This window comes from Cotesia typhae, unplaced genomic scaffold, assembly GCF_013202065.1.
Source record: "Cotesia typhae breed Kobodo isofemale line unplaced genomic scaffold, CoteBio_Ctyphae contig_122, whole genome shotgun sequence".
Classification (NCBI taxonomy): Eukaryota; Metazoa; Arthropoda; class Insecta; order Hymenoptera; family Braconidae; genus Cotesia; species Cotesia typhae.
The window spans coordinates 901,763-919,119 of NW_027423714.1; the positions used below are offsets into that span (position 1 = coordinate 901,763).

A 17,357-nucleotide genomic window follows, 5' to 3' on the forward strand; every position below is an offset into this window, starting at 1 on the left:
GAGTATGATCCAAAATATTCTTTCTCATGTTTTTCTTCTCCATCACATCAGTCGATAATGATGATGATGATGATGCTTGTTTCATTAACTTTAAATACGGCTTGCCCCTTGAGGTAGAAAGTAAAGTATACATATATTTATATAACACTATGCCCGCGTACTCACACTCAACTGTACCACGGTCAGCGCTAAGTAAAGCTAAAGCTTGCAAAAGAGAAAAAAACAAAAATGAAAGTGACTGATGAAACGAGCAGCCGCTAATTACCTCTTTTGTACCTTCTTTGTAACCCGAGCACATTAATAGCCCAGCATTTATTTTATAGATACTTATACATTATATATTATAAATTATGAAAAATGAATATTTTATGTCTTATGTCTTATACTAATGATAATTATTAATTTGTTAATTAAAAAACACAATGCGAAATATTTTATTTTGCAATCATAATTTATAATTATAATTAATTATTACTACTATATTTTTTAATAAATAATGAAAATGAAGGGAGCTAAAAATAGTTACACTATTAATTACGTATGTAAAGTATTGATTTTGTTAGTGTTGTTGGTATAATTTTTTTATGATAATAATAAAAGTATAGTCATTAATTATAAAAATATATCTGCTTGACAATGATGATTATTATGATGATGACCATGGTTATTAATTGATCGATTCAATTTCATAGACGATATGATATGAGTACTTTACTTACCAAATGGTTAACATGACACAGAATGATCTCTCGAGGTTATTGAATAAATTTGCGCAAGGCACGAGTAAATTAATCGTGTATATGGTGGATGCAATGCAAATAAGTCAATTGACACTTTATTGAAAAGTAATTATTATTATATGAAAATAATTATTATTATTATTACTTCTGTCATAAAATTTTTAAAAGTTGATACGCAGAAAGAAAAAAAGTCTTGAGTCAAGCGTAAATTTTTTTAAATCAAGAAAATCTTAAGGAAGACTGAAAATTTCTTGAACAAAGTTAAATTTTTTTAAGCTAAGAAAATTTTCTTCTTGTTCCAAAATAACTCCGGTCTTTTTCATAATTTTCTTGGTTTATTTTTAGGAAAATTTTTTTTTTTTCTGTGTACATATAGTCTTTAATCTGGCAATATCAGTCTATGTTGTAATTATTACAGATTTTATAAGAATTACATTGTAAAATGCAATATTTACATTGAAAGTTCTGAAAATTAACATAAAAATTTTGAATTTAGAAATATGTTATTTCGAACTGTAATTTTTATAGTTTTGAATACGACGGGACACTTGTTACTATTTATAATGAAATTCTTCGAGTTTTCTCGAAAAATAGAAAATTTTTTTATTATAATTTTTTATTTTTTACGCAAAAAATGAAAGTCAATTAATTAACATGTTGTATGTAGCAAAAATTAGTTTAGTATCGGTTTAACTCACAGCCAATGCAAAATAAGATTCTTATATATTAACTCTCTTATAAAGAGACGATTCAACGATCATGCGCTCTCCGTCGGAGATTTTTAACACTACATATTTGACCATATCAGACAATTTTTTAATGTCATTATTAATTACTAGCTTTGTAATTAAATTACGGTAAAATAAAAATAACAATATTAATATTTTTTCGTCAATGACTTTGGCAAATAATATAATTATTTAATTCGTAATAACATTAGATTCGGTAACGCTGTAAATTACATACTTAATTTTCTTTATATTTTTCTCAACAGAGCCATTTGTGTATAAGATTAAAAAAATAAAAAAATGAAGCCAATTTTAATACCGTTAAGCCTCAGAATTGCTCTGATAATGAGACAATAAAATTTTTGCATTTAAAATAAATCTACAAAATAAAAAAATTTGTGTACAATATATAGTATAGCTATCACTCTTGTTAAATATTTGATTTGCGTGTAAAATGACCCAAAATTTTTTACTCTACACAGAAAAAAAAAATTTTTCTTGAACCAAGAAAATTGTAAGAAAGACCGAAGTTATTTTGGAGCACGAAAAAATTTTCTTGGCTTAAAAAAATTTAATTTTGTTCAAGAAATTTTGACTTCATTCAAGAAATTTTTAATCTTCCGTAAGATTTTTTTGATTTAAGAAAATTTACGTTTCACTCAAGACTTTTTTTCTTTCTGAGTACAGATTTAAAAATGATACAATATTAATAATATTATAAAATATGGAAAAAATAAAAAACTTTCAAATGATAGTTTCAAATAGACCTAGTCCATAAGACGAGACTTCATAACAATAAATGTAAAACAAAACATTCACTTGAGTTCATAGTAATAAAGGTTTATTTATTATCATCTAGACATTTTAAATGTATAAAGTAGACATATATAATAGTAAATTCCCAATGGGACGAGATATTCGTGGGCGAAGCATGAAAAAGGTCCTACCATTTCCAGTAGCCCTTGAGACTACTAATCAACGCGATGGAACTCTTCCCGACATTAGTGCACCTGTTTCACGGCCACTGTTTGACATTATATAGTTTTTGATCGATCTACGATACACTGTTGAGCACTAGAGCCGTCAAGGGAAATTAAAATATTTTTTTTAAATCTAATTCTCTAATTTTAGTTTTATAATTTTATAGAGATAGTTATTATTAATAATACGACTAATTAAAAAGAGTTTTTGTCAATCAACGGAATGCGCTCAATAATTATAATTATTGTCATTTCAAAATATATCACATTGGAGCCAGAAGATTTGTTCATTTTTACGACATTAGTTATGAATATAAATACAAAAAAAAAAAAAAAGAAGAGAAATTGGAAAAATTTCAAACATGTAAATGGTGTTGATTTTTTCTTCACATAAACAAGACTCGTTCGGTGAACCGACGGCCTCGCAACACAGCGCAGCATACAATGAAAAATTCATAATTCTGTCGGTTTTTCCTAGCGAGCACTTTGGCAATATTAAACGGGACTAGTACGCTCATCTATACTGGTATACCGCAGTGCAGTGTACAGAGACGGTCACACAAAGCCGCGGCAAAAGCTCAAAGCACACACGGTCTACTTCGTCCGTTCGTTCATTCCACTACTTTTCTCTTCTCTTTTATTTTCTTCTATTTTCTCTATACCATACCATTCTACTATCCACCACATCCATCCTTGTCTATGCTCCAGTATACCGTTCACACTTTTTCCCTAAATCTTAATGAAAAAAATCACTGAAAACTAAATATAAATAAAACAAATTAAGTTAAAATAAAGTTAAAACCATGTAAACATTCCTGAGTACGTTTGTACACTATTCATGCACTGGATATACTCATCAACTTAATTAAAGTTTTTTCATCTTTTACATTAATGTATATCATTTTAATTGTTAAGTATCATTTATAAATGTTTATTTATTTATTTATTTATTAATCTGGCAAGGAATTCTATCGAGGTGTAAAGACACCTATGTATAGAACCAGTACAAAAATAACGATTTGATAATACATATATTTCTTACAGAATTTCCGTCTATAATATTTATTTTTATTTTATTTATTTATTTATTTTATTCCAAGGCCAGAGCCGAATGGCAAAAATACAAAACAATGGAAATATATTTAAATGCATACATAATTAATATTAATTTACTTCGTAAGTAATTAAGAACATAACAATTTAAAAATTTATAAATTTACAAATTTACAAATCAACTCTTAACAATGTTTCCAAGATTTACAACTCCTAATAATTCCTGTAAATTACAAATTATTTATAACCAAGTTCACGTCTTATATCATCAGCTTCAAAATCCAAAAGGTAATTTAACATTTTGAGTTTAAAACTCCCTATTGATAAAGAGCTTATGACTCTATAATGAGCTTAATATAATGCAAAGAGATAATAAGTACAAAAAGTAATAAATTTTTAGAGAAAGAAATACAAAATTATAAATATTTATCAGAAAAAGAAACATCCAATCAAAAACTCGCATTTTCCATTCCATTTTTTAAGCATGTTAACTATTAAGGTTTCTTATCCAGTAACTTAACTTTTTTTTTTAACAATTTTTAATTTTATTTTTAATATTAATTATTTAATTTATTTAAGCCTAATAAATAAATAAATAAATAAACTTATTACAAATCAACTATTATTTATTACAGTTTACTTTTTTCCGTGTAATAATAATCGTCTGTTTTGTTGGTATTAAATTTACTTTAAATAGTATTTATGCTTATTAAATAAGTTTCATATCCGGTCGTTTATATCTAATAGCGTGATTTTAAAAACATCTTCTTATTTAAATAAAAATAAAAAATAGCAATAAGGATTGATACATCTCAGGAAACTGGATCTGAAACGAAGCAGATCGACGTCCTTGATTATGCATTATACGTGTACTTGTCTTAATCTAAATAATAATAAATGATTAATTGACTGTCGTAAATCAACATGAAGAACAACTTTTAGAGTACTCTCTTTTTAGTGTTTAAATCGCTAGTATTAAATTTAATCTACCTTGATACGGATAGAAATAATTTATTGATAATTAAATAAAATTATCAATAAAAAACTATTTCTGATAGCAATAATAATAAAAATAATAGAAAAATATATTATTTATCTGACATTATATCTGAATCGTAGTTTAATTCAATAGTTCAAGTTTCGATGGTGATTCATGTGTATAATTTCTTCCGAATTTTTTTTTTTTTTTTTTTTTTTTTTTCCAGTCCGTGCAGTTTATTACTTCTTATTCCGTGCGCTTTTTGCGATTCTAGGTGACTTGCATCGAACTTTGCTACTTTCGAATCAATTTTTAATATTTTTATCGGTTTTATTGCTTTGGTTTAAAATAAAAAGAAGGGATATGTTTTGAAGTTTAAGTCTTAAAACGTCTTGTTTGTTTGAATTGTGGGTAAAATTTGTTAACAACTTACAAAGAAACTCGGTTATTTACTTGAAAAATTTTCAGAAAAGTTAAAGTTCACGTTTTTTAAAAGTTGTAAGCTTCTAAATTATTTATATGTAAATATTTATTTTATTTTTCTTCATAAATAATGTAATTTGTCTGTAAAAAAAAAAGTTTGAAAAATCCAAATGCATACGACTCATAGACCCCATAAAAAGTTTATTTTTGAAAGATATTTTGAAAAATGAAAAAATATACTTTTAAGAAGGTCCACCTTTTACAAACATGGAATGTGAGCGTTATCCATACATGTTTGTAAATTAAAATAAAATTAATTTAATAAAAAAAAAAAAAATTCAATAAAAAAATTTCTTAAACAAAATAAAAATATGTTTTGATTAGAATTTATATACATATTAATCAGGGTATAACAAAAAAATTGTTTTTTTTATTCATTTTGCTTATCAACCTAGGTTTACAACAATTTTCACAAGAAACTGGATTGATATTCGTTGTGAAATTACATCGTTAGAGTTAATACATCAAAAGTTTAAAAGAGTAAAAAAAAAGTTTTTGTTTTTTTCAGTTATTATTGATTAACGAAAATTCGAGATATTTAATTTTTTGGAGCAAGAGAGAAATCTTTTCAAGACAAGAAAATTTACTTCTATCAAGAACTAAATTTTTGGAGCAAGAGGCTGAATTTTTTCAATGTTATAATAACAAGATACGGATTTTTTAAAGCAAGAGAATTAATTTTGTTGGAATAAGTGAAATTTCTTGTGTTAAAAAAAATTTTTTTTTTGCTCAAGAAAATAATTAGGAAGAAAAATATTTTCTTGGCTCAAGTAAACCTTTTTTTTCTATGTAGGCTTTGCAAATTAGACACCTGCGAAAGATGTGTCTTGAGGTAAAAAAATGAATCTAAAAATTTTATTCGTTGTTTTTAAATTGAAATCTGAAAATTTAAATTACTGAAGCAAAATTATACAAATTCATTTCCAAAATTTTCTGTAACTTTTTGTTGTACATTTACTTAAAAAGTTCTCGAAAAGTAAAACCTTAACCATCGACAGTGATTTAGTGAACCTGTCGCGTTGACGTCTTGCTTGATCGGTTATCTGATAGGGTGTTTTCTTTATTTCTCTCTCTCTCTTCATATATTTTTTTCAATTCAAGAAAAAAACGCTAGAGAGAAAAAGAAATTACAATAATCAAGAAGAGCAAGCAAAACAGTCGAGATTAATCGAGCACAACTTTGCAGCACTTCTTTCTTTGAAGTTAAGTCTAATACCCTCTTTTTCCTCAGGTCGTATTTGAACACCAGGTCTTGTCAATTTTCTCGGCTCTGATTAATGAACTTCATAGTATATCACGCTGCATTATAGTAGAGTGAATGTTCGTAATGTCTCCCAGGTTTAAACTGTACTATTAAGTAAAACACAAAATGTCCTGTTACTGAGATTATGAGCTACATTAAAATAATCAATACTATTCTTTAATTTTTCGACGTATTAATAAACAATAAATACTTGTCTTCTAAATCTAAAGCGCCATTCAATTATTCAGAATAGTTAAATAATACTAGTAGTTAAGAAAATGACTAACGTAAATCACAATAACGTACAAGGTTGCTTGTTTATACCTACACCTTGAAAATTAAGTTTACTTTCCTCGCGATTGTCGTCATATTCGGTGTGTAGTAGTAGTGTAAATATAAATATAAACTGATTGGATTTATGAGCTGCAACTGCAATAATAAATGGTGATGAGAGTTTACGAGACAGAAAGTTTAAGTATGGATGAAATATTGCTTCTTTAGAGATAATTGTAAATTTTTTATTTATTATATTTTTATCTTTTTTTTTTTTTTTATTATAATTTGCATTAAAATTTATTTATATTAATCAGAAGTTTGTGAAAGATAATTTTCTTAAAATTATAAGAGTGCCAATTTTTGTATTGCTGAATTCTCAAATTAAATCACTATCAACACGAAATTTTAGTATCACTTACTATGAAATTTTTTACCGTGTAGTTCTACAAAAAGTTTGAAAAATCCAAAAGTATACGCCTCATAACGCTCATTTATTTTTTAAGAAAAAAATAAATTGTATTATTAATTTTTAAAAGAAAGAAAATTATTTATTAATTTTATGCAGAGTATATTTTAGCTTGTTTTCAATTAATTGTGCTCATTTTTCGTGTCATATGCGCGCGCAGTCTCCAAAAAATCTAATAATATGATTGCTTGATTTCGCTTTAAGGTATAGTACTACCGGTTTTAAAATTGACGTTCAGAATTTGATGAAATTTGGCGTATAGGTACATAGTACTGTCTTAACTAACCACTTAAATTTTTGGAGGCCTACCGAGAACTAAAAAAAAGATATTAATATTTACATATTTTTTCTTTTACCATTGATCCTTGTGGAAAATCACAGACTTTAGTTTATTTCACACAACTGGACGTTCAGATTCTCATAAAAATTAAGACAACGAGAGAAAATAACATCTAGAGCATATTTAATAACAATCAGTACGGTTTCTGAGAATATGAGAATATTTGTTATTAAAAAACATTTAAAATTCATTTCTCTTTTTCCAACGTGATTTAGTATAGGGAAATCTACTACGTCTACGAGACTATTGATATAAAATAAGGCACTAGTTCATCGAATTTTGAAACTAATAAAAAAAGTCTGGTCTGGATACAACAATATTTTCGGGAGTTAACCGGACGTCCATATAAAATTTTTTTCAAACCTTTTTTTCCAAGTAGCAACATAAAGTGATTTTTAAAAAAATATAAGATGGACTAATTAGCGAGTTTTCACGATTTGTCTACTCATTATCGTATAAGTGTAATATGGTTATAGTAGAGGCATTTGAAGAGCACAAAACTGCATGACCTTGACGTTTCAGGAATAAAATATTACTTCCACTGCTTCGCGCCATGAGGCGTGCAATTATTTTATAGAACAGAAAATTTTCAAGAAAACATCAAGTATTGAAAGATTTAAGTATAAATTTTTAATGAAAATGAAAAAAAAGAAATTTTAAAGAATGAAAAGAGATGAAAAAAAATCTGTATTCAAAAACAATAAAATTTTTAATTGATCATAGAAACAACCTACTTTTTACGAACGAATAAATGTATGTTGAAAGTCTATTAAATGCTCAAGAATTAATGAGACTATATATATATATATATATATATATATATATATATATATATATATATATATATATATATATATATATATATATATATATATATATATATATATATTACTCATACACACACCAAATTTTTCGTCTTCATTAACAATAGCTGCGATATAATTTGTGGGATACAAAAGCACAGCATGCTCACATACATATCAATATACATGTGGAAAACTGAACACGATACCGCAGAATGCAGAACCGTTGTAAAACAATGGTAACTTTTCTGGTTTTATTTCAGCGCGAGTAAATCGTATGACGGGAATTATCAATAGGCGTCGACGAGGTATAAACTACAAAGTATGTAAAGGGATAAAAAATATAAAAATAAAAATAAAAAAAAAAAAGTTAGAATGGAACGAGGGAGTTGGCTTGCACATGTGAGAATAATTTTAGAGGAAAAGAGTTTGGGAAAAGAGGGTTGATAGACTAACTACATTCGCTGTGTGGGTACACTTGATGTCTGGTGGGGATTCACCTGGCCGTAAGGAATTCAACAATGGGGGAATGTATTGTGCACTTGGTCTAACTGTACGCGCGAAACAATGAGTCGGCGAGCTACGCGGGAAGTTTACGAGTGACCAACACCTGCCGACAAACATACATACGGTGATTTATATACTTGTATAAATGATGTGCTGTGTGTGTGTGTGTAGGATCATAGTCTCTTCAGCGCCTACACTTGCGTGCCTACGACATTCCGGATATTAAACTCCAATGAATGTGTACTACCAAACCCGGAAATAATTAGATCAGCTTTACACAACTTTCCCTTTTTTTTATCAACCCCCTGATGGTGCAATAAACTTGGATGATAATATTTTTATAGCTTAATTGTCACATAATTCATTTAAAATAATTAACTAATTCTCTTGCATATGTTAAAAAAAAAATTACTTGTTTCAAGGGAAATATTCTTAATCAAAAAAAAAAAAAAAATAATTTTGAAGAGAACTTTACATTGCTTGATTCAAGATTTTTTTATATCACTGCAAATCCACTCCAAAACTAAGATTGATATCAATTTTTTTAGCTTGCGAAATTCTACATTTTTTAACAGCAATTTATTATCTTCGTGAAATAGAAATTCTTCAAAGAAAAATACATTTATTGAAAAAAAAAAAAAAAAAAATAACTTGATGTAAAAGAAAAATTCTTGCACACGAAAAATTTTTGAATCAAGTAAAATTTACTTAAACCAAGTGAAATTTCTTAGCTTAAGAATTTTTCAACTCAAACCAAGACGATGAAATTCTTCAAAATTATTTACTTGATTTAAGTAAATTTTTTTTTCTGTGCACTAAAAAAGTAATTTTGAATAGTTTTAATGTCTTAAATCAAGACCAAAAATTCTTGAATCAATTAAAATTTACTTGAACCCAGAAAAAGGTCTTAATTAAAGAATTTTTTTTAACCCTTCAGGACATGGGCTATCAAATTTTTTCTCACGCATAATGAATGTCTCTGCAGTGCAAGTGAGACATAAAAAAACACCTATGTCCTGACGGGTTAAATCTAGACAAAAAAAAATTTTTTAAATGACGTTCTCGTTTCAAAAATTTTTCTATTGAATCAAATCAATTTTTTTAGGGTAGGAAAAAAATTTTTCGTTGGAGAAATACTTTTCTTAAATCAAGAAAATATTTCGAGAAACCAAAATTATCTTCGATGAACTAAATTATTATAAAGCAAAGAAAATTTTTTTGTCTCAAGAATTTTGTGAATTTTATATTCTTATAATTAAAGAAAAATTTTTTTAAGTTGAAATACCAAAAAGCTTAGAAAAAAGATATATTTTATTTCAACTTATTTGAGACTAATTTTTGAATTTATAAAAATTTATTTTTTCAAGCATTGTTGTTACTCTGATAAAAATAAATTTTAATAAAAAACAAAATCTTGGAACAAACGAAAAAATTCTTGAACTACCTTGTTCTAAGCTGAAGTAAATTTTACTTGATTCAAAAATTAAAATTCTTGAATGGCGAGTTTTTTTTCTTTATCCTGGAGCTTTATTTTCTCGATTCGATGCGTAAATTTCTTAAATTAAGACAACTGAATATTTCAAATCAAAAGTGAAATTCAGAAAAAATTATTTCTTTTTGAATCAAGTAATTTTTTTCCAGTGCAGAAGTAAATTAATTCAATATCTCAAATCTTCATTAAGATCCTTAATAAAATTGTTGACATTTTACTTTAAACAAATGCAGATGGGCTGGAAGAAAACGTATTCAAATGAGCCAAGTATAAATATAAAAAAATCTTCGATAACTTTTTATCGCATGAAATACTTTTTTACGCAAGAAATATGAATTGTTAATCGACGGTAAAAGCAATTTTATGTACTCTACATAAGAGAGACTTTACCCCTGATATTGTCAGGCGAGATTCCGGGGGAGGAGATGGGGGTTATATCTACATTCTTAGCCGCTTCATTGCTACCAAACGTCCACAAGAATCACTTCTTTCTCAACTTATATATGAATATACTGTTTACAGATATTTTCTCGCCTTCTGTGACGCTATGCAAATCTTTCGGCGAACACCCTCTTTGCTCACCGCATACATTACTTTTTATCTGTTTTGTACTTTTTTATTGTGCGAGTAATTTTCATAAAAATTGTCGCTCGCCTCTTTTGCTTATTTGATGTGTCAAATGACATTAACTTTTCTTTTTTATTTTTTTTTTAATTTTAATTGAATCTTTTGATAATTCATTAGCTTTTTTAATTCTCAAGTTTGTAAAGAGAGTTATTACGTAATTTTTGTAAATTTTTGAACCGAATGTTTTTATGAATATAGTTACAAATTTAATTGTTCAGGAACTTGCGCCATTCTTCGTCACACTTCGAACCTATTTTAATACAAGATACTAAAAAACAAATAAAAAAAAAATCAAAGGATCCGTCTATTTTATCAAAAAAGACTAAGGCACCCTTCTTAAAATCTTCCCTCTGTAATGTCTTGCGGAAATTCTTAAGGAGTTTGTGATTACGCAATAAGAATCTTATCAAGGGCGGAAATGTCTGCCAATATAAGTATCTAATACATAACATATATCTACGTATTACTAAGTCTAGACATATGGACAACATAATAATAAATGATCCGACCAGGAGGATAGTGCACTTTTTCACAATTTTTGTGGTGCTTGTTATTTCTTATCATTTACTTAAAAAGTATCCTTGTAATTATTAATATGCAACCACACACAATAAATTATTTTTTAGATTTTGTCAACAACTTTCGTGTAAATAAAATTTTATGTTGAATATTTTTTAATGCAATTTCTGAAAAAAAAATACAAAAAAATTTTTCAAACTTGCATTCTATTTTTTTTTCTTATCTCAAATTTTTTTTTTTTATATTAATCCATAATATAGTCCTTCAAATATCCTCATAAATTTTTAAAATAGTGTAATAAAAAATAAGCTTAGTTTAAAAAAAAAATATAAATAGAAAGAAGATTTCTCTGGAAATATTTCAGAAGTTGTAAAAAATGTCAAAGTTTTTAATCGGAAAAAAAAATTTTTTTTAATTAATTAAAAATGGTAACCCTCGAAAAATTTTCCTTTTTTTTTTTTGTAAATCCGAAAAAACCTATACGATAACTTTGATTGTTTGTTTAAAAACAAAAATTTTGAAAAAAAAACTTTGAATAGTCAACTTTTAAATAAGTTGTAGCTCATAGGAAAAATAAAAGCCATGTTTTTTAAAATTCTTACACATAAAAAAATGCGGTAAGGGCAACTACATAGAAAAAAAAAATTAATTTGAATCAAGAGAAAAATTCTTAAACCAAGAAAATAATTTTGAAGGATTTTATTGTCTTGGATCAAGACGAAAAATTCTTGAATCAAGTAAAATTCATTTAAACCAATAAAAATTTCTTACTTAAAGAATTTTTTCACTCAAATTAAGAAAATGAAATTCTTCAAAATTATTTACTTTATTCAAGTAAATTTTTTTTTCTGTGTACACAGAGTACTATTTACTACAGAATAGATTAAAGTATATACACACACTGATAGAAAATTTATGTTGACTCAAGAGATATTTTCTTGATCTAAGAATTTATTTTGGAAGACAAATGATTATTTTGCTTTCAGAATTTCTTGTCCTGATTTAGATTTTCTTGGCTTAAGAGCTATATTATCTTCAATCGATACATTTAGTTTTTCAACCAAAATAACATTATCGTTTAAAAAACTTAAAATAATTCATCAAAGTATATTTCAAAAACTAAATAGTCTTTAATTGTTTTATCGAAAAAAAATTATTTCTTGTAAATAAGTAAATTAATGACTCAAAAAAAAGCCATTCTTAACACAAGTCTATAACATCTTGAATCAATGTTATCGCCTATCTTGAACCAAGAGACAACAATTCTTGAAAAAATATATCTATATCTAGTTTCAAGAGTTCAAATTTTGAAGAAAAAAAGTTTCTTGAATCAAGATTGTTTTTCTATCAGTGCACAATTCGTTTACTTAGATGAAAATTATTCGCAATCTTTTATTGACGTAATGACGGAAAACTTTTTACGGTGGATGTTACACAATTCAACGACAATCGATTGATTTATTGAAAACTATAAATTGTCGATAATAACAATACAATAATTAATAACCAATAAACTCAGTGGCTGTTTGTCAAGATCTCAGCGGACAAGTGCGTATTTATGTGGTACATGATGTTGATGATGATGATGATGATGATGATGATGGTAATGCCTGAAGAGTAATTTGCAATCGAGAAAGCACCATAGTTGGTCGTAGGCTGCATTAGCATCCGTATCTAATTAGTAATCAGGTAATGATGAACGCGAGGTGTAGGTTACATGTACATCAGAGGTTGTGGCAGACGCCATCAGCAATCAAGTGCGAGAGTGAGAGAGAATGGCCCATAACACTCATGAGACGTTGAGATCGGACCTAAAGGTCTCAAGGGGTCGATCGCTCATCTCTTGCAATAACGTCGCGTGGTATCCAACCTTCTTCCCTTACCTAACTCCCTCTCTCATTGTGATGGTTCATGCTCTCAAACTCTCCTTCTCTGTTATTCAACCACTCATAATCTTGGCTATAATACTCAACTTCACCAACTATCTCCTATCTTACATCGATCATCTTTCGTACGATCTATTAAAATTTTTATCAAACATGCATTATTCATATCTAACTACAGTTTTAGATCATTTTTATACAACAAATATATATTTGAAAATACAAGCTAAGCTAGTAGGTTTTAGCAATCAGTTTATTTTTAGTTATAGCTAACTTGAATACAATAAATAATAGTTTAAAAAAAGGAAAAAACACGCTTTTTATAGAAAACCGAACTAAAAAAATAGAAAATAAGTTTTAATAAATTTAAATTAAGAATAGTGTAAATAAAAAAAAAATGTATTTTAGAAGGGGATAGAATATTTATATCTATTGACCCATGCACCTCACGCTTTTTTTTTAAATAAAATACATTTTTTTTTATTTACACTATTCTTAATTACATTTATTTAAATTTTTAACACTATTCTTAATTTAAATTTATTTTCTATTTTTTAGTTTGGTTTATTCATAATAGCTTGTTTTTTTAATTTTAAACTATTATTTGGAAACTAACTTACAGCATGCACTTTGTTAATATTAGATAAATCGTCTAAAGATAATGGTTGGAAAATTAAAATTTCTGCCTTATCGACTATAGATAAAAATTAACAAAAATTTTATTTTGCAAATTGAAAAATGGAATAATTTTATCAAATTAGTGTATTGTCATCGGTCCTCGATGAATCTACAAAGTTTGAACGAAATCTGGCCGTTTAAAGTGCGTCAAAATCGCGCTCAAAGAAGTCGATTACAAACATACAAACATACAAACATACAAGTGAAGCTAATAAAAAGCGTGTAAAAAGAATGTAACTTGAATTCAAATGTAGAAGACAGATTTTGTATCCTGCAGTAAAAATTAACAATTATAAGAATAATATCTTGACGCAAATGAAAAATAAAAGAATATTAATCTTACTTATTCCTTTAACATCGCTTCGAGCAACTCTTTAACTGGTGTGTTGACATCAGCACCTGAGGTTTTTTCTTTGAGTAATGCTACTTTTTTCTGATAATCTGTGACACCGTTTTGAAGTTTTTCTAAGTCTCTCAGTAAAAGGTCCTAGATATTAAAAACATTAAATTTTTAATTGTGAGTCGAATGATAAAATAATGACTAAATACAAAATTAGATTAGCTCCACTTACAACAGGTCGAATGTTATCGTCAGTCTTGTTTTTCTAAATAAAGAAAGAAGAAAATAATTAAATGATTAAAATATATATGTACACAAAAAAATTCTTAGCTGTAGAAAAAAATTTTTTTCATGTTTTAAATCATTAAATCAACACATGAGAATGTTAAATTCTATCCACAAACTTTAACACTCAACACAATGACGAAACATTTTTTACTGTGTAGCTGGGACTGGCTATTAAGTGTAACAAAAATAACGACTGGATTTTTTTGTGTATATCTTTTGGAAACGCCTATACTATATTAAACAAAATTTGTACACATCATTTTTTGGACGCAATGACAGACAATTTTTTGCTGTGTAAGCGAATGAAAAGTAATAAATTTATTAACGGCTTACGGAGATTTTTTTCCAAGCGGTTTCTAAATCGCTCATTGTTGAATTTGGGTGATCTGATATTTGTTCTCTTATAAATTGAAGATCCGAAGTAAAAATACGTCCCATTAAATGAAGACGACCAAAATACAGTCCAATACTCGGTTTGTCTTGTGCATAGAGCCTTTCATACTCATCCAAAGGACATGAATACATGAGTTGCTGTAAATAAATAAAATGAAATGTTATTTAGATATAATCTAAAAATAAATATCATTTTTAATTTAATTAAATATTTATCGCTAATCACAAAATTCTTAATTATTTTTTTAAATGTCCACAGAAAAATAAATTAACTGAATCATTTTGAAGAACTTTATCTTCTTGATTTGAATAGACAAATTATAAAACTAAAAAATTTTTCTTGATTAAAGTAAACCTTACTTGATTCAAGAATTTTTAGTCTTGATTGAAGGCAATGAGCTTGTAACAGGGTAAAATTACCCTTAATCGATAAGTCACCGGATATCGATAATTATTCGACTTAGCGCTGGCGCGTCTCGATCTTCGGGCCTAAAGGGAAAATCAAGAAGGACCGATCCCTGGAGTAGTGACGAGACGAAGGAAGCCAACTACAACTAGGACTTCATCCTCAACGAGTGAGTTAGATCATCGTTTTGTTCCTCAAGGTATCAATTATTACTCTGTGGGAAAGAAGTGGACCGCGGTTTACCGAATACCCAGTTACTTCTCCTATTTAATTATTATGGATCGTTTAATCGACGATTATTAATAAATTAATAGTGAAACATTTGCTAGTTTTGGATTTAGTGATTTTCATGGGGGTTTATACCCGAAGATCACTCAATCGACCTTGCGGGGAAATTTTAATAACTAAAAATTTTCAATCAATTAATTAACATCCGAAAATTTCGTTAATTTTATTGTTGTAATTTTTATAACAATTAACTTAGTAAAATTGATTAATTTTTGTCATTGGAAAAAAATCGACAAATTTTTATTCGTGGAATTTTGGTCAACCGTCAGTTTTATGTCGCAGTAAATTCCAATACCCAAGGTCAAGCAAAAACAGCTAGCGAATGTTCTAGCAATTGAAATTTGAATATTTCGAATTGTGTCAAATTTTTTATAATAGATGAAACTAGTAGAAAATTATTGATAATATTTTGTATTAAGAATTAATTATTAAGAATATTTTATTAAGAATTAATTATTGAAAATAATATATAGTGGAAAATTTATCGAAAATTAATTTATATTGTAAAATTAATTATATCACGTGGAAATTTAGTAATTTTTGGGGATTAAGTCCGTGAAGTAGTTAAATTAAAATTACTGAATTTGATAATTATTGACGTAGACATTAAGTCCAAGGAATCAGTTATTGAGTCAAAATTGTCACAGTAAAAACAGTTAGAATTAGTTAATTAACTTGATTGTAAAAATTTATATTGTGATTGACTTATTTAACAAAAGCTAATTCAAGGTATTAAGCCTCTCGTTCGAAATAATAACTTGGGAATTTTGAGTTGTTTAATATTTTAAACCAAGGAAGATTAACAGTTGGAATTTGAGAATTGTAATAGCTATTTGGAAATTGATTGTTAATTGAAAATTGTCGTTTTGTTAATTACTAATGATTGAATAATTTAAACTAAGAATATAGTAATTAAATTAAAATCATTTCCTTCAATTTAAGATTATAAAAATCAATTAAGCGAAGTGCGGGTTATGTGTGTGAAGAATTGAACGGGTTATGCGTGATAGAGAGTGTTAATAGTGTTAAGTTCGGTAGTCCTGTGGACTTAATTTTAAGTAGAAAAGTGTGTAAGTTAGTTAGTTTTGGTCGTCCGGTGGACGTTTAATTTTAAGTTTAGTTCTAAGACAGGTGTGGGAGACCGTTTGTTCGAAAAAGCCCGTCTAGTCATCGTATCGTCATTGGAAGGTTCGTTTGTAAATATCGTTTATTTCGCAGTTATTCTCCGCTTCGTTAGATTATAAGTGCGTGAGTGAGCGCTTAAATTTGTTAAGTTTGTAAAATTTTTATTGTTAATAAATACCGGTATATTGTTAATTAAATTTTTATTATTCAACAGCACCTTCCTCCACTCTCTCTACCCTAAGTTAAGATTCTCAGCTCTGGACCGGTTCCAGGAACCGTGATTAAAATTCCTGGTGGCGCCCTAATAATTGTATTGTCGTTTAGTTTTGTTTATTTATTTAAAAAATTGATTAGGGGCCAACCTGAGCAGGTAAAACTGTTTCAAGCTTCTTCAAAATTATTTTTTGCTTCTTCATAATTTTTTTTTCTTTTTTCAGTGTGTAACTAGAATTTTGTAAATTGATAAAATAATTTTTTTAAATATTTACCAAAGCACACATGGCGCTGATGATTCCATAGAACAGTTTTGAATCCATTTTTTCTGTCTATTCAGAACAACTTAATAAATTAACGCAACTTTATGTTACCCACGAAGATCTGTTTCTACTGAAAGACAGTTGTCGTTAACATGAACACTTGGTATTTATAACTGGTCTCTTCTACCGTCCTTCAGTATCTTATTGTTGGAGACTATCTCTAAGAGGGGAAAAATATGCGATA

At 27.4% G+C, this 17,357-nt stretch overlaps 1 protein-coding gene across 2 annotated transcripts; it reads right to left on the reverse strand.

Moving 5' to 3' along the window:
* Positions 1–4,190: 4,190 nt before the first annotated feature.
* Positions 4,191–17,284, reverse strand: LOC141532867 (uncharacterized). Of its 2 annotated transcripts, none has more exons than XM_074251459.1 (5): positions 17,126–17,284; positions 14,759–14,956; positions 14,370–14,402; positions 14,141–14,284; positions 4,191–4,327 (listed from the first exon to the last, which is right to left on the reverse strand). In XM_074251459.1, exons 1-4 carry the CDS (start codon positions 17,171–17,173, stop codon positions 14,141–14,143), a joined length of 423 nt encoding a protein of 140 aa, XP_074107560.1. In that variant the 5' UTR covers positions 17,174–17,284; the 3' UTR covers positions 4,191–4,327. The 2 variants fall into 2 exon arrangements, with proteins under 2 accessions (XP_074107560.1, XP_074107552.1); XM_074251451.1 differs by lacking the exon at positions 4,191–4,327 and adding an exon at positions 13,821–14,068.
* Positions 17,285–17,357: the final 73 nt, after the last annotated feature.